Below are 26,904 nucleotides of genomic sequence, written 5' to 3'. Positions count from 1 at the left end.
CCCAGTCCAACGCCGGCATCTCCACATCATAGAATCCCTACAGTGCAGGAGGCCATTCGGCCCATTGAGCCTGCACCCAGGCCCACCCTCACCCTATCCCCTAACTCCACACATTTACCATGCTAATCCCCTCTAACCTACGCATGTTTATACATTAAGGGACAATTCAGCATGGCAAATTCACCTAGTCTGCACATCTTTGGACTTGGTATATCAAATCATTTTCAAACACTATACGTACATGCTTAATTTTTCTCCAATTAAATCCACTGGGTCTCTTTTTGGAAGAGGCTTTGAAATTTAGGGATCAATTTTATCTAACTCTCAGTCAAGATCCTTAAATGATTCAAAGCATTATCTTTCAGCTTGAATTACTGAAGTAATGTATCACCACCCCAACTAGGAATTTCAGAAAACATGAACGCAACAAAATTTGTGGTATTTTGGTTCCTATACAAAAAAGGAAATGACGGAATTGTTACAGCAGAGGAGCCATTCAGCCCATTGTGCCTGTACCAGCTCTCCAAATTAGCATTTTATCTAGTTCCAATCTCCTGCCTTATCCCTGTATTCCTGCAGATTGTTTCTTCAAATAATTTACTCCCTCTTGTATGCTTTGATTAAATCTGCATCCACCAAACTCCCAGTTATGAACAGCAAGGGTCCCAATACCAGCCCCTGGGGAACTCCATTACAACGTTTCTTCCAGCCTGAAAAATATCCATTAACCATTACTCTGTTTCCTATCACTCAGCCAATTTTGTATCCATGTTGCTACTGCCCCTTTTATTCCATAAGCTATAACCTTTCTTTTGGTAAGTCTGTTGTACAAATGCCTTTTGGAAGGTTATGTATACCACGTCAACAGTATTGTAGTCATCAACCCTCAGTTATCTCTCTGAAAAACTCCAGTAACTTGGTTAGACTTGACGTTCCCTTAAGAAATCCATCCTGGCTCTCCATAATGAACCTGCATTTGTCCATGCGACTATATGTCCTGTCCTGAATTATAGTTTCTAGAGATTTTCCCACCACTGAAGTTAAGCTGACTGGTCTGCAGTTATTGGGCTTATCCTTGCAACAATTTTTGAACAAGGGTATAATGTTTGTAACTCTCCAGTCCTCTGGCACCACCTTTTGAAGTTTAACAACACCAGGTTAAAGTCCAACAGGTTTATTTGGTAGCAAAAGCCACACAAGCTTTCGGAGCTCCAAGCCCCTTCTTCAGGTGAGTGGGAATTCTGTTCACAAACGGGGCATATAAAGACACAGACTCAATTTACATGAATAATAGAACATAGAACATAGAACATTACAGCGCAGAACAGGCCCTTCGGCCCACGATGTTGCACCGACCAGTTAAAAAAAAAACTGTGACCCTCCAACCTAAACCAATTTCTTTTCGTCCATGAACCTATCTACGGATCTCTTAAACGCCCCCAAACTAGGCGCATTTACTACTGATGCTGGCAGGGCATTCCAATCCCTCACCACCCTCTGGGTAAAGAACCTACCCCTGACATCGGTTCTATAACTACCCCCCCTCAATTTAAAGCCATGCCCCCTCGTGCTGGATTTCTCCATCAGAGGAAAAAGGCTATCACTATCCACCCTATCTAAACCTCTAATCATCTTATATGTTTCAATAAGATCCCCTCTTAGCCGCCGCCTTTCCAGCGAAAACAATCCCAAATCCCTCAGCCTCTCCTCATAGGATCTCCCCTCCATACCAGGCAACATCCTGGTAAACCTCCTCTGCACCCTCTCCAAAGCCTCCACATCCTTCCTGTAATGTGGGGACCAGAACTGCACACAGTACTCCAAGTGCGGCCGCACCAGAGTTGTGTACAGTTGCAACATAACGCTACGACTCCTAAATTCAATCCCCCTACCAATAAACGCCAAGACACCATATGCCTTCTTAACAACCTTATCTACTTGATTCCCAACTTTCAGGGATCTATGCACACATACACCTAGATCCCTCTGCTCCTCCACACTATTCAAAGTCCTCCCGTTAGCCCTATACTCAACACATCTGTTATTCCTACCAAAGTGAATTACCTCACACTTCTCAGCCAGTGGGGGTTTGCCTGGACCTGCAGAGTTTCACTGGCTGTCTTGTCTGGAGACAATACACATCTTTTTAGCCTGTCTTGATGCTCTCTCCACTCACGTTGTTTGTTTCTTAAAGACTTGATTAGCTGTAAGTATTCTCATTCCAACCATTATTCATGTAAATTGAGTCTGTGTCTTTATATGCCCTGTTTGTGAACAGAATTCCCACTCACCTGAAGAAGTGGCTTGGAGCTCCAAAAGCTTGTGTGGGTTTTGCTACCAAATAAACCTGTTGGGCTTTAACCTGGTGTTGTTAAACTTCTTACTGTGTTTACCCCAGTCCAACGCTGGCATCTCCACATCATGACTACCACCTTTTGAGTCAAAGGAAGACTGAAAAATAATGACCAGTGCCTTTGCGACTTTCACACTCACTTCCCTCAGTATCCTTGGATACAGCTCAACCAGTCCTGGTGCCTTGTCCACTTTGAATACAGCCAGTCTATCTATGCCTCCTCTTGATCAATTTTAAATCCTTCTTGTGACCGAATTTCCTTCTTTCACCAAGACCTGGATAGGACATTCTTCCTTGATGGAGAGAGGCGCAAGTTTCATTTAATACCTCCGCTTTGCCCTCTGCCTCCATGTATAAATCCCCTTTTAGGTTCCCAATCAGTCCTACTGCTCCTTTTACCTGCCTTTTACTATTTATATGCCTAAGCAATGTGCTGGCATTGCTTGTGGTGTTATTCAATTCTTTCATGTACATACAAGTCGTACTTGTAGAAACCTACGCTACCTGTTATCTGTTGAAATATCTAAGTGAATACAAAGATCAGAAAGCTTGTCGTTTACATAATTCTGGTTCCCTAAACACCATGGCTATTATACACAAAATACTAACTAGGATCCGGGATTCTATAAAATAATCTATTACTATAGTGAACTGTTACCTTTTAGATTAGGGAAAGGAACATATACAGCTCTAAGTAACTGCATAAAGGATAGACACCTCGAACAAATCCTGATGTTTGGTGGAAACACAGCATTTATCAAAGAATGAGTCAGAATATCCCACAGCCAACATATACGAAAGCTCAGCACATGATTAACTACACTAACTGACACACTCATAATGGGCAAACATTGTACATGCTCTTTATGGCTAAAATTCATATCACACAACTAAAATATTTCTTCTCTTGAGCACGTTTAAAACAAGTCTAGAAACTACTTTCTCCCAAACCACTTTTTTCCTGTGCTTACATCTGAGGTTCATGAATACGAAGGAGCAATTAAATTCCCCACCGTTTTTTTATACAGCTGAAACAGGACACTATTTATCAGTTTCAGGCCTCAAAAGCTTAATCATCCGCGGCAGCCAGTCTGCAGAGGCCAATGATTATCTGAAAATGGGTAACAGCCAACTAGTAGACAAATCAAAATATTTAAACAGGTAATACTGGGAAAGTTAAAGTGTAGATTGCAGTGAAAGAAACGGCAATAGAGAATGATGGGGTAAAATATTTAAACATTGACTTGCATAAAATGGTTAGCAGTATTACTTTAATTTTGGTGTTTTAAATAACTGTATTTAGTGAAATTATGTACAAGTTGAAAACAAAAAGAGGTTCAAGCTAAAGAGAATTTGCCTTGAATCCAACTGTCCCAAGGGTCAGATCAGCAGCAGCTGCTTCAAACAAAGCCATCAAGTTTCAAAAAAGACCATCAAGCCGTTATTGCCAACTGCACCCAGGTGATTTTCATCCAGAGCACTATCAACACAACAGGTCCAAACCTGTGGCTGGAGTGCAAGCAGCCTGGAGAGAACTAACCTTCCCTCTTGTGTGTGCTGGATATGTTATTTTGCTTAATTCCTACTGTAGTATGGAACTCAAGAACTTATATCCAACAGCCTCACCTTTCGAAAGACAAACCCTCACCTTTCACTCCCTCAAAAGCATTTATTTCAATGACATTTCATTCATCAAAAATTAGGACTCCCAATGTAATGCCAATTGCATCTAAAATTCCAAAATAAACATTGTCGGATTATATGGTTAATCATTCTAAACTATAGACGGTTTCACGTAAATAAAACGTCGCACTGAAGGCATGCTATCCCTTGTTGTGCGTCAAGCTCTGATTATTGAGAGTTATTTTTATAACAATGAGGTGGAGCTGCACATTACCTTCAACTGAATCCTATTCAAGGTCTCAGGGAATTACAGCAAAAGACTTCATATGACCAGATGGGAGATGAAATCAGCTTAAGGCTGATGCAACCTGGTAGCACTTTCCAGTCTCATCTCAATTTACACAGAAACTAGTTCTCAGAATACAATCAATTCATTAATTTGACATAATTTATTACCGGGAAAAAATGAATTACCCATGGAGTTCAATTTAAGCAAAGGGGCCTGTTTCCCTTAAAAAGTGCGAAATTAAGGACTTCTGAACAAAAGCGCCTACACCTACGCTGAAGTTACATATTAAATCTTATAAAAACAGAAGACATCTTTGCTCCTTTAAATCTAGGAAACCATAGGGAAGGTACAAGATTAGGATCACTGCACATGTTAAATTATTCACACAGTAAGACAAAAAAATTAGTACAGGTCTGCATGCAAGTTTGTCCTATCCGATAATAATGTGAATCAATTTCTGATATGAATAAAACCGTTCTTAGGCAAGTTAGATTGATCTCCAAACTTAACAGCAGATATAGTACAAAGTGCAGGCTGAAATGTAGACTTCTAATTTCATAAATGCTTTCAAAGCTAACTCATCTCACTTCCAATATGATCTACTTTACCCAGATTTGCCTGTTCAAATAAATCTTTAAAGGTTAGGTTAAAAAAAAAATCAGTGCCACTGGTTTATCTGACAAGGGAAAACAGAGATCTGCATGCCTTTTTACATGTACACAATTTAAAATTCATTTTAAAAAAAATGAAAACTGCACTTGAAATAACAATTGCAATGTTTACATTTCACCCATCTGAAGAGAACAAAGTTAACTGAGCATGTTCTCCAACTAAACATTACCATTTTCTTACCCAGAAATTCTATCCCCCAATAATTAAAAAAAGAGAAAATTGGAAATTTCTTTTCAATATATTAAATAGTTCTAATCTTCAGTTATTTAATTTGATTTTTAGAGTATTTAAATGCAGTAACTGTTCATCTCAAAAGATTAATATCACATATCTACAAGTTGAAGCAGTTTAAATTTGTTTTTACATTTTTTAAGCTTTTCTAAACAGTATTTAGTTTTGTGCTTCAGTTTAGAACGAGATGCTAGATTACAAAATGTAGCAAAATGAAAGAATTCAATCAAATTCACATCACAATTCGTAGAGTTCACTTAAAATTTAGCAGTTCAACTGTACAAAACAGATGCACAGACTGCATCTTCACTTTTAAAAGATTTCAGTGCTAAAATTTACTGGCATATTATACAGAGATCTAAAATTCATCTCCTGACTGCATCGGATTTTAAATAATGAAAATCCAAAAAGCCCACCCATCCAGATGTTCTACTTGGTGCAACTGGAATAGGTAATGACATCTTAATATTGTCCCAAATCTATTATTCCTCTAAGAACTAAATTTAAAAATCCATGCGTATCGATCTACGTAACACTTAATAATTAAATGATTTCACTCAAGCTACATAAAGATGGCTTTTGATTTAGTGACACATTTGATGAACTTATCGAAAGTCTACTGAACTCTATGGAGCTATGGGGAACTGCATTAACTATTTACATCCCGAAACTACTTTGAGTTACAACACAATAAAGATAAGCTTGAATACTGGACACAAGATTCAAAACACTGCTTACATCGTGAAGAATTAAACTTGGGGAATAATCATTTCTTATGATTCATTCACGATGCCCCAAAATGGAACACCTTTCTTCAATCGTTTTTGGTGAGTTTAAATTTGAAATTTCTAGTCTTTGAAGGTCCACATCTTATGCATTCCTAACCTGATCTCTAAAATATGAATCATAATATATATTATATATATATATTATATATGATGTTATCTATAAACAAATCTTCATGCAGAAAACTATAAAGACAAAATTGTCTGGCAAAACCTAAGAAATAACATTAAACGGTGTAATAAATGTTTTTTTTTAAACATACATCCAATTTCGTAGGCATAGTTGCAACAATCAATTTCTTTTTAAAAAACCCAGAAAAGCCTACTCCAAGCTATTTATTTTTAATAAAATAGAACAATCTTGATCAAAATTTGCATTCATACTTGATTGCTAAAAGGCACCTTACCTTTAAAGTCAACTTCACCATTTCCATCGGTGTCAAATATATCTATAACTCGTTGCACTAGCGGGTTCTGTTGCAACTCAGGCAGGGACATAAATTCTTCTACACTCAGTGAACCAGAATTGTCCAAATCCAGTTTCTTAAATCGTTTTCCTAGCCGTTTAATTTCATCGGCATCAACTGAAAAAGTAAAATTGGTGAATCAGTGTTTTAGGTTTACACAACATTATCACCTCCATAAGCACTGGGCTAAAGAAAGAAAACTCCAGTAGTTTAGCAAAGCTACAAGATGGACAGAGGTTCATACTCCCGGTGTGGTGTTCCCTCCCCATGCCAACCTCAGAACAATAATTCAAGAGTGCAGCAGCTCTTGAGCAGGGTGCTCACTCACCAAGGATCTTGCCTGTTCTGGCCTTAGCCATCTTGATCAAATCTCTGCTGGTGCAATGCCGACAGCAAACCTAGACAACACATTGGTGACAAACTCTTAAGCTTCAGTGGATTGTCACATGATCCAACTGCCACACAGATTAATCAAATCCCTGTCCTATCCAAGAGTTAGGGAGTCAGGCTTTAGTATATTTGAGCAGACAAACACAAAAAGCCTATTAATCTTTACCCTGCATAACTTCACTTCACAATAGGTGGAGATTAGGACATTTCTTTGTTTAATGATTGAATGGTCTTGGTGATTCCCAAGTAAACACTTAACCAATACAGCTTGATTTTTTACACTCCTATTTCCATGTAATATCACAGAACAGTTTGACATTGCACAGGGCTGTAGATTTGAACTGCATAGTGAATAAAACAACATCCAAAGCTAAATGTGAAAAATGAGACAATGGACCGATCAAATAAAACATTTTGGAATAGCATCAGGCCCTTGGATATTTGGCACCAGTCATAGATAAATCCGTAACCTAAAAACTTTCCTTTTATGGAAAAGGGAAACAGTCTTGTTTGAAAAAGAGGAAGTAAGCAACCAGGGAGATCGCAATCAATACAAGGATGCATACCTTATAAATTAGTTTAACACTTGGGAGATCAAAACAGATTATGCAGTTACCCTCATGTTCCTTTTTTCCTATCCTTTAATGTATTCTCTTGCACTTTTTCATTGAGATATCAAAAAATGATTTCACTAAAATTTCTATAAATAGCTGTTCAAAATGAATGGAAGTAGAAGCAGGGTTAGCAGGACTCAATCCTAATCTCTCCACACTTCACAAATGGCATAGAAGGATTATATTCAGAATTTCTAAGCTCGTTCAATATAAAATTATGTGGAATGGCAAAGCATCTAGTGGACCCAATCATTCAAATGGATACAGCAAGGCTCAGCAGTTAGGCAAATTTGTGCTACATTTATATAAATGACATACCTTGCTTAAGCACCATCAACTTGAATCATAAAAGCATATAAATAGAAGGAATGCAACATGATGGGAAAGCATTTGCAAACCATTCTGGACTTCATTTTAAAATCAAAGAGTGAGATCACTTAATTTATTAGACAATCAATATTAGTCTCAGCACCCACAGATCAAGATGGAGTGCAGACCATACAGAGATGAAATTTACATCAAGTAGGGTTACAATCACGAGGCTGGAAAGAATACACCAAAATATTCTCACTAACGATAAACCATTCTCAAGCAAAAACAAAGGGAGTGGTTGATAAAGTTAGTAAATTTAACTAAACTTGAAAACCAGTCAGTTATCATTCTTGTGAAGAATCAACATCTTTTAACACTGTTCAGAAGAAACTTCCTACAAAAGTAGACGGAATCTCAAAGCCCTTTCAAAAATTAATATTTCAGCACTGGATGGTTAACAAGAGTTAATGACTTCTGGAATGAGATTCTCAAGAGCTCAAAAACTCATTTATACAGGATTAAAATAGGTAACTCTTTACTGATTAACTACCAGTACATAAAACAAAAACAGAATAGGTCTTCCCCAATTTAAAACTAAATTCTGTATTTAATCTGCCGTAAACTTTATAAAATAAAAACTAGCTACAACAGAGGATCCTGAAGGAAGAAACAGGGCCTCACACTAAACTGCCAATTTCGGTATTTGTTCGGTATTAGACAAATTTTAGACATTATGGATGGCAAATATAACATCCCTTTGCGAAAAAGAGAGGATAAAACAGCACTTTACATAGCTAGTCTTCTCTCAGTTGTTTGAATTATCAGTACATAATATGGTATGAAATTCCGATGCATTTGGAGAATCCAGAGTTAGAGCCAGATTTCTAAAAGCCAGCTCGTACTCAACTGACCTTATGGAATCCTTTGAACAAAGAAAATGTTGTAGGAATGGTTTATGTGGATTGTTAGATGCATTTACTAAGAGACTAATGACAACGGTAATGGTACAGGGAATTAATAATATGGTCATGCACAGAAAAAATGTTTAGAGGACAGAGTGAGAAAGGTAGGAATAAATTTCACAGACTAGAACAATATGGTGAGTAATGTTCCACAGAAGTCTATGTTGGAGCTGCTCGTGTTTTTTTGATTTGTAATCGAGGGAACATTGACATTTGCTAATTATATTTAGAAAACAATTTGCTCGCTAATCAACTGCTCCAGGTGCCCATAGATTACAAGTTCCTGCAAAATGTCCATTTTTTGTTTTAGTATTGCATCTCCTAATTAAACTCTGTTGCATTGTTATTTTCCTAGTTTGAGTGATTTTAGTCTGCCAATACCAAAAAGAGCATACTTGCAATGCTACTCTGTGATTAGCCACTTCAAGATGCTCAATATACTTGCCAATATTTCTCTTCAAATTTCCTACTGGGAGGACAAGCCTTCCAAAACATAAAACTGAATCATTTAAATTAAGCTGGAACAGAATTTGCAAAGAAAACTTCACTTCACTATCCTGTGAGCCCAAACACAAATGCTGACAGCTACTTCACCACAGATACTGTTTTCGTCACGTCTGATGTTGACTTGACCCAAGTGAGACGTGCAACACTTTCAGCAAGTCACTGGGTATCCTCCTGACCTGAATTCCCCCCCCCCCACAATCAGAAAGGCTGAGGCCAATTCAAAACCCTCAGAGTCCGAAATACGGAGGAGCAGGAAAGTTTGGACGGGATCTTCCTGATCAGTACGTACTATTTTCCCCACAAACATCAGGGGAGCGCTTGCAAATTTAAATTAAAATTTAATTTCATGCTCATCCAATTAATCCAACCCAGTTAAAATGTTGAAATAAAACACATCACTGATTTCAGTTCCAGGAACTACACATACAAATTACAAGTGAAAATTATAAACAGAGTTGTTGCTGCAACATAAGCAATGCAGCAATTTGCATCTTGTCCTCCCAGGATATCAGTCAATTACAATGAGAAAGGAGACACGGACCCATCTGGAAAATGAACAGCAATTGCATTGTAATTTATGTTAGGAGATTTGCACTTCCCAAAGTGACATCTGCTGCAATAAATTATTGGACAATTGCAACTATTAGTGTTATAAAATGAAGAATTTTAAATACAAAATATTACTGAAGGTCTGGACATTGAAGTGATGAAGCAGTCCTGGTGTCAGGTTAGAAATTTAATAGTAATCCTCACCTCGCACTCTAGGAAAAACCGACATTTTTGACTCAAGTTGTACTAATTTCCTATGCAATATAGATTAATTGAAGTATAACCATTTACTTCATCAGATAAGTCTTGGCTGCAGGCCCAGCAATCAAAGTTCCTTCAACATGTATAAATAAATTGGCATTATAAGGAAAGGCCATTATAGTTTTTTCCACAGATTCCGTACAGTCCCCCACCACTCACAACAGGGAGGCTCAGGTGAAGATGCTCAAGTTTCCTGCTATAATCTGATTCCTACTATAAAGCCTGAAGTTTATTTGTCCTCTCCCTATCTAGGATGACTATAATGAGGCTCCTCCAATTTCCAAACACTTCATTAGGAGCTGTATGTCTGGTATTAATACAAAAATCAATTAAATTTGTTCTATTCAATGTTGTGAAAACCTAGATGCAGAATCCATACTTTTTAGTTTTAAGAACGGGATTTTTTTAGAGAAATGGAAACACTTGGTTAAGAAACGGGTATGCATCTCAAGTGAATGCAAATCAAACTAGCTTGGCTTAATTAGAGTTAAAAGATAACTTGTGTTTATCTTTCAAGATGTGGAGATGTCGGCGTTGGACTGGGGTAAACACAGTAAGAAGTCTAACAACACCAGGTTAAAGTCCAACAGGTTTATTTGGTAGCAAAAGTGGCTTTTGCTACCAAATAAACCTGTTGGACTTTAACCTGGTGTTGTTAGACTTCTTACTTTATCTTACAAGGTCAGAGTTAGAAGTGTGTTATGGGACTTACCTTCTGGTGGAACAGGGGTGGGAACTCGAGTCCTGACAGGCCCTGGGAGTTTTGCATATGCGCCTTTCGGCTAAGATCACGTGCCAGATCATGGAAAAGGTGATTTGATTGAAACATATAAAGATTCTAAGGGAGCCTGGCAGGGTCGTTGCTGAGAGTATGTTACTCCTCATGGGGAATCTAAAACTACAAGGTGCAATGTAAAAACGAGGGGTCTCCATTCAAGATGGAGATGAGGAATTTCTTCCCTCAGTCGTTAATTTTTGGAACACTTCAAATATTCAAGGTGGAATTTGACAGATGTTTTATTTACAAAGGAGTCAGATTTTTGGGGTTGGACAGAAAAAGTACATACCCCCTTTTCTATTTGCTCTGCCACTTTTCATTTGGCTCACATCCAACCCTTGTTGTCCCTTGTGATGCCTTGCTCTTACATTGTGGCTTGTTGTCTTCTTGTCCCCTGGAGCTTTTTTTCATATTATTCATGCGAGTCTTTTCTTGTGCGGAATGGTGGACAGGGAGATTGGGGGGGGGGGGGGGGGGGGGAGGAGGAGATGTGTGTGGGGAGAGAAAAAGGAAAGGCGAGTTCTTTTGTTTGTCAGGTATGGGGGGGAGGTGGTTGGTGTACATGGGGGAGAGGTGGTGGGTAAGGAGGAAAAGTGGAAAGAAAAGGGTGGTGTTGGTCAAGGGCAGGCAGAAAAGTAGATTTAAGACCATAATCAGTTCAGCAGTGACCTTATTGAATGGCGCAGCAGGCTCAAAGGCCAACTCAGGCTCCTATTTCTTTTGATCTTGAGACAACTTGTAAAAGTAGCCTTCCTTGCACTTAAATTGTATGTCCTCCTCATCATTTGGAAAATATGATCAATAGCTACATTTAATTTTATCAATGGAAAAAGATTTAATTCTGCACAATACCACACAAGTCCCAGAATCTTTACTTATGGTAGAATTTGTTCTACTCATGAAGTACCCTGGAATGCACTTCAGTATTCTACCCTTTATATTAGCTTCAGAATGACTGGATTCTACAAAGACTCTAAAAATACCGGTCAGTCAAGATAAGAGCATTTGGATGCATTCAGTGTTCACACTTCCACTGTATTTTTAAAATGCATTTTCCATTTACCCTTAATTCTTACAGCTTCTAATTCAAGTCATTTGACCAGGCTCAACAATAAATATTATTTTTTTCCCAGTTACCATTGGCCTCTGCAAATGTACAAATAACAAATAAAAAAATTAAGACCCAACTGTGGTCCTTGGAAAGAAGGCATATTTTCCAACAATATTCTCAAATCTCCTCCAGCATTTAGGGAAAAACCTTTTCAAAAATTAACGTGACCATCAACTACATTCATTGTGCACCTCCTGTGAAAATTCCCCAGTGGAAGACAATGGAGGGAAACCTTAGCTGGTACTAAGTTTCCTGTCACTAAAGCATATTTGATGATCATATTACCCATCAGTTTTGATTACTTGAAACAAAGCAACAACGCTTTACTTAGTGACGGCATTAATTCTAAACAACATTTTACAAAGGATCATCGATTACTTAGCAATCATGACAATCAATGAAACCTCAGAAATTACACCTCCAGCTGTAAACACTCAGGTATGGGCTCAAGGCAAAATAAAGAGTGAAGGAGATAATCTAGGGTGGTTTTGGTATCATCGTGAGAAAGCAGTGGGTCACGGGGAGTGAGTTGCTGTCTTTTGGATAGAACATTAAAGAAAGGGCATGTCTGGCTGCTCAGGTGAATGTAAAAATCCAACTTGGAGAAGCTGGAGCGCTAGTCAACATTCTTTTTTCAAATAAAAAGCACTAAAAACCGATTATTCATCCAACTCTGGTTCATGGGATCTTTTATGATTTGATTTGTCACATTATTGGGATACAGTGAAAAGTATTGTTTCTTGCACTATACAGACAAAACATACTGTTCATAGAGTACATAGGGGAGAAGGAAAGAATAGAATGCAGAATGTGTTACAATCATAGCTAGGGTGTAGAGAAAGATCAGCTTAATATATGGTAGATCCATTCAAAAGTCTGATGGTAGCAGGGAAGAAGCTGTTCTTGAGTCGATTGGTACGTGATCTCAGACTTTTGTATCTTTTTCCCCAATGGAAGAGAGTATGCCCAGGGTGCATGGGCTTCTTGATTATGCTGACTGTTTTTCCGAGGCAGCGGGGAGTGTAGATGAATCAATAGATGGGAGGCTGGTTTACCTGATGGAATGGGCTACATTCACAACTCTTTGGATCTGGCTATGTATAAATTGGTGGCTTAATTTGTTTACACCAATGGCTACACTTAAAGTATTTCATTGGGTGTGAAGTGCTTTGGAATGTCATGAACATAATGGAAGGTTAGGTGCATTGGCCATGCTGAATTCTCCCTCAGTGTACCCGAACAGGCGCCAGAGTGTGACGACTGGGAGATTTTCACAGTAACTTAATTGCAATGTGAATGTAAGCCTACTGGTGACAAATAAAGTTTAAACCTTTAAACTTTTGTGTGCAACACAAGAACAAATTCTTCATTCTTAATTATGGACATGTTTTAATTCTGACCTCTCAGCCATAGAACCTATATGGAGCATTTCAGAAAAGGGCATTTGTTCTCTCAGATGGAAATCTGAAACTTTGAAATTAGAAAGATGGGTAAAAAAAGAGAACTCCATCCTCATCTGAATTTTTAATTATAAAAGCAGACAGAAGTTTGATTAGGCTGTGATTCAAAATCTCATCTAAAGAACAGCAATGTAGAATTCCCTCAGTATTGCAGAAGGTCAACCCAAATTAGGTGCTATCCACATGGAACTCCTCAGCCATTGAATCACAAAGCCCTCTGTTTCAATCCTTAATTTGTGCCCAGGACATCAAAGGGTTGGGAGAAAGAGAAGAAATGCAACTGGCTTTAATCACCCACGACCTAATGGGAAAATACGCATGGACTCAGTGGCATATGGCACACTGGCAACATTCATGTCAGTAGAACCGAAACACAAAATGAGGGAGGCAAAGAAAACTGAATGGTAGAACTAAGGACGAAGACATTAAAGCCACTTGCCTTCGTAACAAAGATTTGATCAAAAGATGATTAATAGGTATAAAATAAATCATTCCATTAACTATAGAAATCTCACTCATTCAGGATTATACGCAATCTATTCATTTGAATTTCAGTCTCAAAATGGTAGCTTCATGCGTCTAAATGATTTTCAGTAAATCTCATTTTGATCAACTTTACTCCCACCATTTTGCCAATGTCAAAGTTTGATTATATTTTGGCATAAATAGTTTGAGTTTGTTATCAAATAAATACCTAATGAGCAAAACAAATTCAGTACTTGCCATCAGTGTGTTAGCAGGGAAATAAGCTTGATCTCATTTATCTTGGAATCCTTACAGTGCGGGAGATGGCCATTCGGCCCATCAAGCCTACAATGACAACAATCTCACCCAGGCCCTGTCCCCATAAACCCACGTATTAACCCTGCTGATCCTCGGGGGCAACTTAGCATAGCCAATGCACCTAACCTGCACATCTCGGGGGCGGGGCGGGGGGGGGGGGGGGGGCAATGCACCTACGGGCATTGCAGAGATAGGAAAAACTAGTAATATTGGTGTTCATTAGCAATTTTAGGGCCTGATGGCAGATTATCTATAAAATCTCCTCTTCAAAGTCATCCTGGTGTAGTTTCACCAAGTCACGTTTAAATTTCCATATTCTATGTATTTGTTTAATAAGAAGTTTAATTTGCATTAGAAATTATAAAAGAAAACACTTTAGAAAAGATTGCATGTTCATCAGAGCACACACTGACAAAAACTAAAATGCATCTGGTAACCATGCCTGAAATTGAAGCCAGGTCATTAACAACCTCAGAACAGTTCTTTGTTGTGAATGCTTTGCAAAAGTTGCACTACTGCTACCACCTGTCTGACAATGGCTGCAGAGGAGAAAATCAATCCAGAAGGCATCATGTTACAAGGCCTCCTTTCATTCACAAGACATTCATAGCCTGAGCAATTAAGAGTAGACCATGGTGAAGGTGCAGATTCAGTAACATTGTGCAAACACACAAACTGAAGAATTAACCAAAAGCATTGAGTAAAGAAACACTTCAAAAGCACATGCAAGCCAGCTTTGAGGTTGAATGTTTTACTTCATTCTGTATATACAAACGTATAAATAAAACATTGAAACCCAGAACTGCCACACAAGCTATTCTATCAATGGAGTAATTTTTAAATTGAGCATCGGGTTTCCATTTTGAAGTACATCGAGCCACATTTACAACGGCTACATCAAAATACTGCTGTAGGGTACAAACTCATGCATATCATTTACAAGCAAATTAGAAGTACAGGTTATTGAATGTTTAATAAATTGACTTATTTACAATCCATTTACAACGACACTCCAAAACCGTAAACATAATGACCCAACTATGCTGCAGCAGGGCATCTCAGCATGCACAGACATTTTCCTGCACCCTTCAGCTCAAAAATAATTCCCCATAACTTGCTGAATGTACAAGCTAATATAATGCTGAAACTAATGAAGCATTTGGAACATATATGAGCAGAAGGGCCAACCATCTGTCTGCTTAACCAAAGAAATTTAAGAATTGAGAGAGAAGCATGGATTGATAATGTCACCGATATATCCAAACTAAGACTACTCGTTGCCACCTCAAACATCATGTGACTTCGTTCCTGCATAAGCTCATCTGAACTCTCATCTATGCCTGTTACCTCCAGACTTGGTTACTCCAATAAATTCCTAGCTGGCCTCCCACATTCTACCCCTCCATAAACTTGGTTATCCAAAACTCTGTCTATATCCTAACTTACACCAAGTCCCATTCACGCACCAACTCCCGGCTCGCTGATCTAGATGGTGCTCCTGTTAAGCAATGCCTCAATTTTTAAAAACCCTCATTTTTAAATCAGCGTTCCTCTCATTCTGGCCTCTGGAGTATGTTTGACTTTAATCACATCACCATCAGTGCCTTCAGCTGCCTGGGCCCGAAGCCCTGGAATTCTCCCTAAACCTCTCTGCCTCATCGGAGAAAATTTTTGAAATCAATATATTTAACCACACGTTTGATTAGCCAAAACCGGTTTGTGGTTCAGTGGCAAATTATGTTTGATAATCACTCCCATGAGGCACCTTGGAACCTTTTATTCCAAGTGCTATATAAAAACAAATGACTTTTGTTGCAGCACCAAGCAATGCTGTTCAGGGTTAAGCTGGAAGATTCCCTCAATAGCAGATTTATCCTTTAAAATATCTAACTTATTCTAAAACTATCACAAAACACCCTAATTTTCAGGAAGCAAGAATGCAAATACCTTAGACTTTACAGAAAATGGACCATGATGTTTGTATTTTGATGGTTCCTAACACAGATTGAAAGAAACCAGCTTCAAATGAAACCACTGTTCTTGCAGGTTTCTAAATGCCATGTTACTATAATATGTTTAACTGGAAACCAATTAGCCCTTTAAAAAAAATACATCAAATTATGATATACCGGATCACAGTGCCAGCTGCTCATGAATATACCAACTACTCATAACAAAATGTATTCACTAAATGTCATATGAAGGCTTTGAATTTGTTCTTTAATGCTGCAATCAGATCTTTTGAAGAAACAGTCTGTGTGATGGGAATTAAAAGTGTTTCATTACTTCTGGATAAAGGGATAATAATGCTACTGTGAAACTCATTACAAATAATTTATTTGGCATCTTAAATGGGAGCCAAGATGGTCTACAAAATTTACATTCTTCAAGGCTAAATTACAGACAATTCGGCAGTGTCCCATCAACCTATTCATTTATATTGTTGGCACAAAGCAATTAGAACAAGTTCATCACCAGTGGAACTACTGCTAATTTTACAAACTGCGCCAAGTGAACCTGAATCACATGTTCCAGACGTCAGTACTGAAGCTAATAAAAACTATTTTAAAAACTACTACGAGGATATTGAAGGGGGAAAAGGAGGGTGTGTTTAAAATGGGAGTATGTTTTAAAATCAGATGTGGGTCAGCTACTGTTGTATGATTTCTGAATCTATTAAGCCCGAGCAAACAAGAACGGCCACAGGTTGTTGCATTCTCCATTTTACAAGTGACAATTTACTATTACTGAGTCTGGATTGAAAGGCTGTGTCTGTAAACAACATGAATATTTCACTTTCTAGTTGGATATCTAAATTTTCTCTATTGGTGAGATATATACTGTCTTTTTGCTTTCTAATGAAGTCAAAGTCAATTATGGAATATCTGATTTATGATATGGCATTCACGGCCGAGAGAAATAAAACTGTTTCAGTTATTTTACCATCATTCTCAATTGTATAACACAAAACAATTTACATCAAAAAGTCTTCTTGTGTTGAATTAAGAGTTATAACCACCACAGCAAATTCTCAGCAAACCAACTATTTACTCAAAAGTTCTACAACTTCCAAACTTACCTGCCCTATTTCCAATCTGACCAGTTTTACCCAGCATAGCACTACATACATGTATTCACCTCTCACTCTACCCCTCAGCCTTTGACTTTTAGTTCCCTCTTTCCCACAACTTTGAACGCACACAAAACTAAAGCACTCATTGCTCCTCCGGTTGAACCACCCACAGCGGGACCCAAACTTTGCATTTATTCCCTTCCTCAGAGGGATTCTGAGTTCGTTCCAATCCTCTTCCAATGCAGTAGCCAAAGTTTTGAGCAAAAAAGTAGACGATGATGCTAATGCTTCAAATCCCAAGCCTGACCCTCAGTCTAGATCTCATTCATTCCTTAAGACAAGGCACTGACAGAATAAGAGAAAAAGAGATGAAGGAGGATCCAACTATGAGATGCAGCTCAACCTGCCCTGTACATAGCCTCTAACAGAGTAAAAAATAGATTGAGCAGTATCCAGACCAGAAGCTAAACACTGCATCAACCGGTGTAAACTATCCGAGTGAAACCTGTTGATGCAGCCCCTCACTACATTCACTACCACAGATTATAATGTATTGTTAATATACAGAACAGTAATTGCAGAAAATGCATAGGCTATCATCTGTGCTCCAAATGAGACAAATGATTTGAGATACTTTTAATTGGAAATTACATTCTTAAATTATATAATTTAAAACATATGGTCACAAACCCAGCTGATGTTAACTGCAAGGGCATCCCAACTTGGAAATACCGGTTCACGGCGGTGTATAATTTTGTCCACAGAAACGGTGTAAAGGGCCACATGTGATACCATGTGAGAACAGTAACCAGCCCACTTGCAGTATGGCACTTAAAGACTATTTATTACAATACATAAAAGGCACATATATACAAACAGGACTATAATGATCTAAGACAGTTGCAAACAAAAAACCACTAAACACACCCACAGAGTTTAAGTAGGAATTACCCTTCTAATCCAAAGTACATTTACAAGATCTGAACCCTTTCAGGCTTTACCTCTACCCAAACAACATTCAATCCAATAGATCTGTAAGTAAAGTATAGTTACCACAATGTATACGATTGAGTAGTTATTCTGGGGAACATCTCTTCTTGGTTTTGCGAATATATGGTTTTTAACTGCCTCCAACAAGGTACTCTGCACACATGCATCTGGTCTACTAACCAGCATTATCTTATAGGCTGCTATCTGGACACCGTACCTCAAGCTGCTCGATGGATCTTGCCCCTCTGCTTCCACAAAATGGTTGCCAGTTATACCTTTGTTCCCCTTTGAAGATACTCTCTGTGTATCTGGCTGTCTGTCCCCTCAGCTTCAGTTAATTCTGACATTAGCATATGTATGTCTTCCCTGAATGGTACCATCGCCTCCCCAAACTATTTCCTACTGCAGGATAATGTATTTCTTTTTTGGTCTGTCTACACCTGCTAATCTTGTTACTGGGATTCACATCCTGTGAAATACCTTTTGAAATGCTGGTGGATTTGAACCTGCTGGCACACTCATGACAACATCCACTAAAGGAAATATACAGAGCACAAGCTAGATTTAAAATGCAAATTAAAATCTGTAGTTTAAATATTTAAATCTAATACTTATATGGAATCATGGAGTGATACAACAGAAAGTCATTTAATTCATCGTACCCTGTGCAGTTCTTTGAAATAGTTATCCAATTAGTCCCACTCCCCTACTCTTCCTGCACAGCTGAACAAATTTTTCCCTTTCGAGTATTTATTCAATTCACTTTTGAATGTTATTGAATCAGCTATCGCCACTCTCAGCAGTGCACTGCAGATAATTCACTTGTGTAAAATATAGCATGCATTATGTTTACACACGCACCAGTGGCTACAGCTCAAGTGGAAAATCGAAATGTTCTGTATTTTAATCTATTGTGTAGCTTAAACTCTAAATAAAATTTGTATCTGTAGTGATACTCGCTACAGACCCATTTGAGTGATTCAACTGGCTGTGTCCGCTCCCAGACCCTCTAAAATGGGAAGAAATAAAAGGGAAAGAATAAATAGTCTAATGCAGACGTATAGTAAAAAATGGAGAACAATGGGAAGATAGGAAAATAAGTATTTAAGACAAGTTAAATAAAGATAAAAATCTTTGGGCAATATCTGTAAAACAAGATGTGTAGTCAGGAAGCATTTGTTCACGAAAACAGGTCGAGAACCTTCTGCCCCAAAAAGCTATTGAGGCTAGATCAATTGAAAATATCAAAAAGCAAATTGATTATTAGGCACAGTCTGAAAAGAATATGAAACAAAGGCAGATAAATGGAGTTGAAAAACAGATCAGCTACGATCTAATTGAACGTAGAACAGGTTCAAGGGGCTGAGTGCATTAAATAAGAACAAAAGCGGACCAAAGTGATGGCTTTACATTAAAGCCCAACATCGTTCCAATAATAGCTGATTATCTGGTGCATTGGGAATGCCTAACGATGGTTTTAAAATTCTGCTACAAAATAACCCAGACTGTAGATTTTATAAAATTGTCACACAGTAAACTAGAAAATGGAAACTTTCATCGAAATTTTACTCCCCCTTGAATTCAACTTGAGAATATAAATGAAGTTAGTTCCAATTTTCCAAAGTATCCAATCCAAATGTCCACACAATCCAAACCTGAATCTAAAACTTCATTTTTAAGAATGCAGCTTTCACGACAAAGTATAGAGAGATATTTGGCTAACCATTAAAGTAGATAGAGATTCATTAACAGACCAGAAATAAACCACCCATGTAATTTGCCAAGTGTTAAGCAAAACCCATGGGATTGTTTACATAACATTTTGTAACCATGGTTTTAACTCTTGTCCCTCTACTGGTGGGGTAATGAGTAAGTGCATCTCTCCAGACTTGTGCACATTTCAAATCAAAGTTACAGGCAGAATCTGTTATTGTAAAGAAAACTTGTAAACAAACAATTCTGGAACTGCAGAATGTAAGGCAAGCATGTTGGAATTTAACTGTTTTAATCTTCTCTTCATTTGAAAAATAGTTTAGGATCTAATTTCTCCTTCTTGTAAGATCCTTTTTTAGAATATCTGAAGTTGAACAACCTAAATTAGGTAATTCCTCATCTCTCTTCCTTCCCAGTATCTATAATCATGCCTGCAAGGGGTGTTTAAATTATTGCCCATGTACAATATGCACCCCATCCAGTAAATATACATGCCTCATGAACTTACAGCTCACTAGTTTCAGATATTTGAACTTCAGGAGGCCGAAAGGTTGAGAAAGTGCTGCTCTCAGTGCTTTTGTCACATTCGATAAATCCTAAATGGGAACATTGCTAGCATTAGCAGCTTGCGATACTAATGCTCACAGCTAATGGGAATGCTGACACACTTTAAACACAGGCTCCATGGTATACGCCCTAGAGGTCTATGAAGATATAAAGCTTGGAAACCCCTGCACTTCATCCTGGACAGTTTCCTCATGTAATGGGGAGACAAGCATGCCAGGTAAATTCTGGTAAAGACATTATGTTAATTCAACACAATTTAAAGTGCTTTGGTAAAATAGTCCAGTATTCCATTGTTTTTTTTGATCAATTTGGTGCCTGGTACAGCTGAAATTTATGGAAATTCATCACCTTAACAAAAAAGTCTCCAAGCTGAGCTGTTGATAAATCCCACAAAAAGTTATGCCTAATATCAGTTATGATGTGGAGATGCCGGCGTTGGACTGGGGTAAGCACAGTAAGAAGTCTCACAACACCAGGTTAAAGTCCAACAGGTTTATTTGGTAGCAAATACCATAAGCTTTCAGAGCTTGCTGCTCCTTCGTCACAGAGACCACTCCATCTGACGAAGGAGCAGCAAGCTCCGAAAGCTTATGGTATTTGCTACCAAATAAACCTGTTGGACTTTAACCTGGTGTTGTGAGACTTCTTACAATATCAGTTGTACAGTGGACAGATTCTGACCCCTACTCCCCTTGGAAGCATCCATTTAAGGGTCTGAGAGTTTAGCCAGAATTGAGCAATGGTCAAGGTTTAGATACAAGCTGGAATTGAAATCAGCTACAAAAATGCAGCTCATCAGTGGCAGATCACTGATAAACTTCACACTGCTAGTTTCACGAAGCTTCCATACAGAACACCTTCACTCTCTGTAACCCAATTACAGTGGGGACTAAACCTTGGACATGAGGTTTTGCACTTGTACTCAGCCTCCAGGTAACGCTTTTGAGCTGCTGTCCAAGTTGCATGTTAGTTTCCTTATACATATGTAGAATGGGCATTCACTTTCAATAAATTGGAAAGATCTACACAGGACAAATCACACTGTGCCAGCCAGCTTGATGTTCTGGATGTTCAAATCTAATGTCATTTCCCAAGTTCAACTCTTCACCAACTGTCTAATCAGATCCTTGCGTAAGTGACTTGTGGCAAGGTTAACTCTGCCCCAAGGTGTTCAGTGACAGTCAATCATAGAATCCCTACAGGACCCACATAGACCAAAACTGGAATTGAACCTGGGTCTCTGGCGCTGTGAGGCAGCAGTGCTAACCACTGTGCCACTCTGCCGCCCATATAACAGATCATAATTTGTCATCCTTCACAAATTCATCTCCCAGCTCAGTCCTTTGTCCTCACATGGGCAGGGATCAGACTTGCATTTGGAGGAATACTATCTGAAGGACATCCATGGCCAGTTATAATCAAAATTGCACAAGTGATTCCATCCTGGAGGTGTTGGGTTCATATCTAATGGAGCCCACGCCATTACTAGACTATCATCTGCTTGGACAGATAAAACAGATTTAATATGTCAGCGCAACTATTCTTTGAGTGTCATCATGGGTACAAGCATTATCTCATCAGGGCCAATGCTGGTGGTCCTAGTCCATTAGACATCCTTCAGTGTGATTTGGACAAGTTGAGTGACTGGGTGAATGAATGGCAGATGCCGTATAATTTGGATAAGTATGAGATTATCCACTTTGATGGCAAGTACAGGAAGGCAGATTACTATCTGAATGGCCATAAATTAGGAGAGGGGAATGTGTAACGAGACCTGGATGTCCTTGTGCACCAGTCATTGAAGGTAAGCATGCAGGTGCGGCAGGCAGTAAAAAGGCAAATTTTATGTTGGCCTGTATAACGAGAGGATTAGAGTACAGGAGGGGAGATGTCTTGGTGCAATTATACAGAGCTTTTGTGAGGCTACACCTGGAACAATGTGTGCAGTTTTGGTCTCCTTATCGGAGGAAAGATGTTCTTGCTCTAGATGGAGTACAGAGGTGGTTTACCAGATTGATTCCTGGGATGGCAGGACTGATGTATGAGGAGAGATGGAGTTGGTTAGGATTGTATTTTCTGGAGTCCAGGATAGATGTAAGAAGGATGTTCCCAATGATGGGGAGTGTCCAGAACCAGAGGTCACAGACGGAGGATAGAGGGTAGACTGCTTAGGACAGAGATGAGGAGAAATATTTTCACCTGGAGAGTAGTTAGCCGGTAGATTTCACTACCCCAGAAAGTAGTTGAGGCCAAAACATTGTATGTTTTCAAGAAGCAGTTAGATATAGCATGAGGTGAAGGGCATCAAAGGATTTGGGGGGGATGGGGGGTGGTGTGTGTGTGGAATGGGATCAGGCTGTTGAGTTGGATGATCAGCCATGATCATAATGAATGATGGAGATGGCTCCAAGGGCTGAATGGCCTCCTCCTGCTCCTATTTTCTGTTTCTATGCTTCTCAGCATCAACCAGTGTTTGCATGTGATCCAACTACAAGATGTCAAGCATCAGTGGGTATATTAGTTTTACTGTGCTCATTTTTGGATTCCGAGTAACACAGATCACAGTTCTATTAATTCTTTACGGGTGAATTTTGTGCATTCTCAGCATATTTGGCAAGTCACTGCATTGAGTTTGGGCAACAAGAACTTTACCCAGCAATTGTAAATGGACAAATTTATTTGACATGATATTTAAATTTTCTTACAAGCTGACTCAACTACGCTGATGAAAGCAATGCACTTCTTGCGTCACGCACAGCCCTGAGGAAACTCCATTCAGTGTCTATTCCATAATCTAACTTCATACAAGTTAATTCTCCTTTGCCTTGCCTGCTTTCTTTCACCTGGAAGAAATGTTAGCCGATGTTCTGCACCTTAAATTTCTGTACCAACAGCTAGGAATTTCATTTTATTTTCTTTCATTTGTCGGCTTGCCCTGAAGAGGGCAATCTAATCACTTTTTCTGAGATTCATTACTCAACTCAGATTGTTTAGGAACCTCAAACATGAACACAAAAAGTCCAAACCTGTTGGTTTTGATAACTATAAGAGAACTAGATCCTTCTCAAACATCCAAACCCCTCATAACCTGGCACACCTCAATCAAATCAGCCCCTCTGGTCCAAGGAAAAGAACCCAGCCTATCCAATCTTTCCTCACAGTTGCAAGTTTCCAGTCCTGGCAAATCCTTGTAGATCTCTTCTCCAGTGCAATTATATCCTTTTAGTAATGTTGTGACCTGAACTGCACACAGTACTCAAGTTGTGGCCTAACTAATATTTTATATAGCTCCAGCATAACCACCCTGCTCTTATATTCTATGCCTCAGCTAATAAAAAGGAAATTATTCCACATGGTTTCTTAACTACCTTATCTACCTGTCCTGCCACCTTCAGGGCTGTGGTCATTCATTCCAATGCCATTCACTTCCTCTATAAGTCTCAGTATCCTCCCATTTATTGTCTTCCTTTTCCTTGTTTGATCTCCCCAAATGAATCATCTCACATTTCTCTGGGTTGAATTCTATTTGCCACTTTTCTTGCCCACCTGCCCAGTCCCATTGATATTTGCTTAAACTGTACAGTTTCCCTTCTCCGCATCAAACTTCTGTGTGTCAACCATGCCCCTCTACGTTTAGGTCAAAATCATTGATATATACCATCAAAAGCAGGTGGCCTAGCACCGAGCCCTGCAGAAACCCACTGGAAACAGCCTTCCATTAGCAAAACACCCGTCATCAACCATTACGCTTTGTTTCCTGTCACTGTGCCAATTTACCCACGACTGAGGTTAGACTGATTAGCTTGTAATGACTTGGTCTAACCCTCACTCCATTTTTAAATGGAAGGTAGAATGTTAGCAGAAAAGGGGGTTAGGCGACTTTGGGCAAAGGCTGAGCCACTGCAATGGATATCTGAGAGAAGGGAGAGAGGTAATGTTAATTATAAGGTGCATGGAAATATAGGGGAACAGTATTTGAAAAGCATTTTGAAGGAGGAGTGGAAAGGACAAAAAGTGAGCAATGCTGCATAGCATATTCTGAGAACTGATTTGTGCTACCTGTAAGAAGTCTCACAACACCAGGTTATAACCTGGTGTTGTGAGACTTCTTACTGTGCTTGTCCCAGTCCAACGCCGGCATCTCCACATTGTGCTACCTGTGCAGTAATCAATTTCACTGTTTGAGTTATAATAAATGCTGAATTAGCCCCTTATTAAACAATTTTCATTAAGGCTTTCGTGAAGTTCTCATTTATCAAATCAGTGCAATCCACAAAAATTAAAATGCACAGGGGTGCAAAGGATGCCAGAGAAAGATTTGTTGTAATTGAATATATAGGAAGGAGAAAAGACAACCAGCTAACCCATTCAAGAGTATTTACCATACTCCCAAAGTGTCAGCTTACACTCACACCTGGGAGCAAAATAAAGAGAAAAACCTCTGGGTAATTTCCTCACAACACCAGGTTAAAGTCCAACAGGTTTATTTAGTAGCAAAAGCCACTAGCTTTCGGAGCGCTCGCTGCTCCTTCGTCAGGTAAGTGGGAATTCTATTCACAAACAGGGCATATAAAGACAAACTCAATTTACAAAATAATGGTTGGAATGCGAGTCTTTACAGGTAATCAAGTCTCAACGGTACAGACAATGTGAGTGGAGAGAGCGTTAAGCACAGGTTAAAGAGATGTGTATTGTCTCCAGACAGGACAGTTAGTGTGAGATTTCCTCACAGCATTCCAGGATAATCACACAAGCTTCAGGTCATTGTTCATAATGCACCAAGATACACATAAATAAATCATAAACAAACGCATTTACGAATAAACACAAAAATTATATTTTAAATAGATGAGGAGGAACTTACAGTGTGAGCACATTTCCAGGGGATAACTTGCTTCATTTCCCTGAAACAAAAGACAGATCATAATTAATCCCAGAAACAAATAAATACAAACAGCACATTTGTAAAAAGGTTGAGGTTTTGTATAAATTTGCTTATCTGCCATTTTAAGTGCCTTCATAGAAAACACTGCTCATTATGGAAACTTAAGACTTAAAGCATATATTTTTTACATTAACTGCCACACTTGTTTTTCCCTAACACACAACTTCAGATACCTTTAATATCACAAGATAACAATCATCTTTAAGTAAACTATGCCACTGAATTTACAGCATATACTCTTTCCCAATCTCTTCAATTCTTCACATCACTGTTGCGTTTCAGAAAGTTATGCAAATTGCATTTATATTAATGCAGAAAAAATATCTCAAAGTGTTTCACAAATAATTATTTAAAAGACTGAAACTGAACCAAAGAACTAGATATTAGCACAGAAGGAAGTAATTTTATGGAATATCCCGAAGAAAGAAGGGTTGGGGTATTAATGGGTGTGACAGTGATTGGTAAGACCCAGTGACGGAGCAAATTAGGGATAGGCAAGGCAGCAGAACTGAGGGAACCCGGAGATCTTAGAGGGGAGGGGCAAGGTTATAGAGGAATTTAAAATAAAGGCATAGCCAAACCAGGGACAATGCAAGTTGGTGAGCACATGAGGATATGGGAGGGCAACATTTGAAAAGCACTTTGAGGAGAAGTGGTAATGCTACATAGTATATTTTGAGAACTGTTCCAAGGCCTATTAAACAAAGCTTTCTATTTCACTGGCGTAAGCATGTTTATCAGTTCTTAGGTTTCACGAACTTGGTTTGAGTTAGGATTCGGGCAGCCAAGTCTTGGATGAGTTCAGATTGATGGAGAGATGAACATGGGAGGCCAGCCAGTTCAGTATCAGAACAGTCAAGTCTTGAACTAACAAAGGCACCATCGAGGGTTTCAGATGAGCTGAAGCAGAGGAAGAGATGGGCCATCCAGCCCAACAGATCTATGGCAGTGTTTGTGTTCCACTCAAGCCATTGCTACCCCACTTAGGTTCTTATTTTCCTCTTTCTAAAATTTGTATTGAAATAAATGTGCCTTGTGCACACTGATTCTACAAGTTTATTTACAAACAAATGCAATATTAATTACACCCCCAATTTGATGTCCACAAGTTTGACATTGTACTGCCTATGTCGGAGTTAAAATAATCTCTAAATGATGAACAGTAATTTCTACAGTAATGTAGCCTTAGTCATTGCTTATCATATTACTATCCAATTCCCACTACTTAGTCCAAATTCACTGCATTCAATTCTTTAATAATTTTAAAAACTTGTTACATCTTAAATTTCACTGCCTGGCTTTGTAAAAGATCTAGGTTCACTTACCAGTGCTGCAACCAATCTGCAGTAGGGAGCAAAACCGGACAATGCACAATATTTAGACAAACCATATTCTTATCTACAAACAACCTATAGTTAATACTCCTCTACAGAATCCCATTTTGCTTTTCATAATGCTATCTCAGTCTC

The 26,904-nt window shown here is 38.7% G+C and overlaps 1 protein-coding gene across 1 annotated transcript in view; it reads right to left on the bottom strand.

The window, feature by feature from the left end:
• The window catches only part of LOC144504683 (calcineurin subunit B type 1), a 53,885-nt gene that overhangs the window by 12,487 nt on the left and 14,494 nt on the right, over nt 1-26,904 (bottom strand). Inside the window, exons 2-3 of the mRNA XM_078230393.1 lie at nt 25,355-25,394; nt 6,361-6,537 (exon numbers count right to left, since the gene is read on the bottom strand). Of these exons, the coding sequence (XP_078086519.1) occupies nt 6,361-6,537; nt 25,355-25,394 (217 nt within the window). The remainder of the gene's footprint in view (nt 1-6,360; nt 6,538-25,354; nt 25,395-26,904) is intronic.

Source organism: Mustelus asterias, chromosome 15 (assembly GCF_964213995.1).
Source record: "Mustelus asterias chromosome 15, sMusAst1.hap1.1, whole genome shotgun sequence".
NCBI lineage: Eukaryota > Metazoa > Chordata > Chondrichthyes > Carcharhiniformes > Triakidae > Mustelus > Mustelus asterias.
This window is presented reverse-complemented; position numbering and strand designations above follow the sequence as displayed.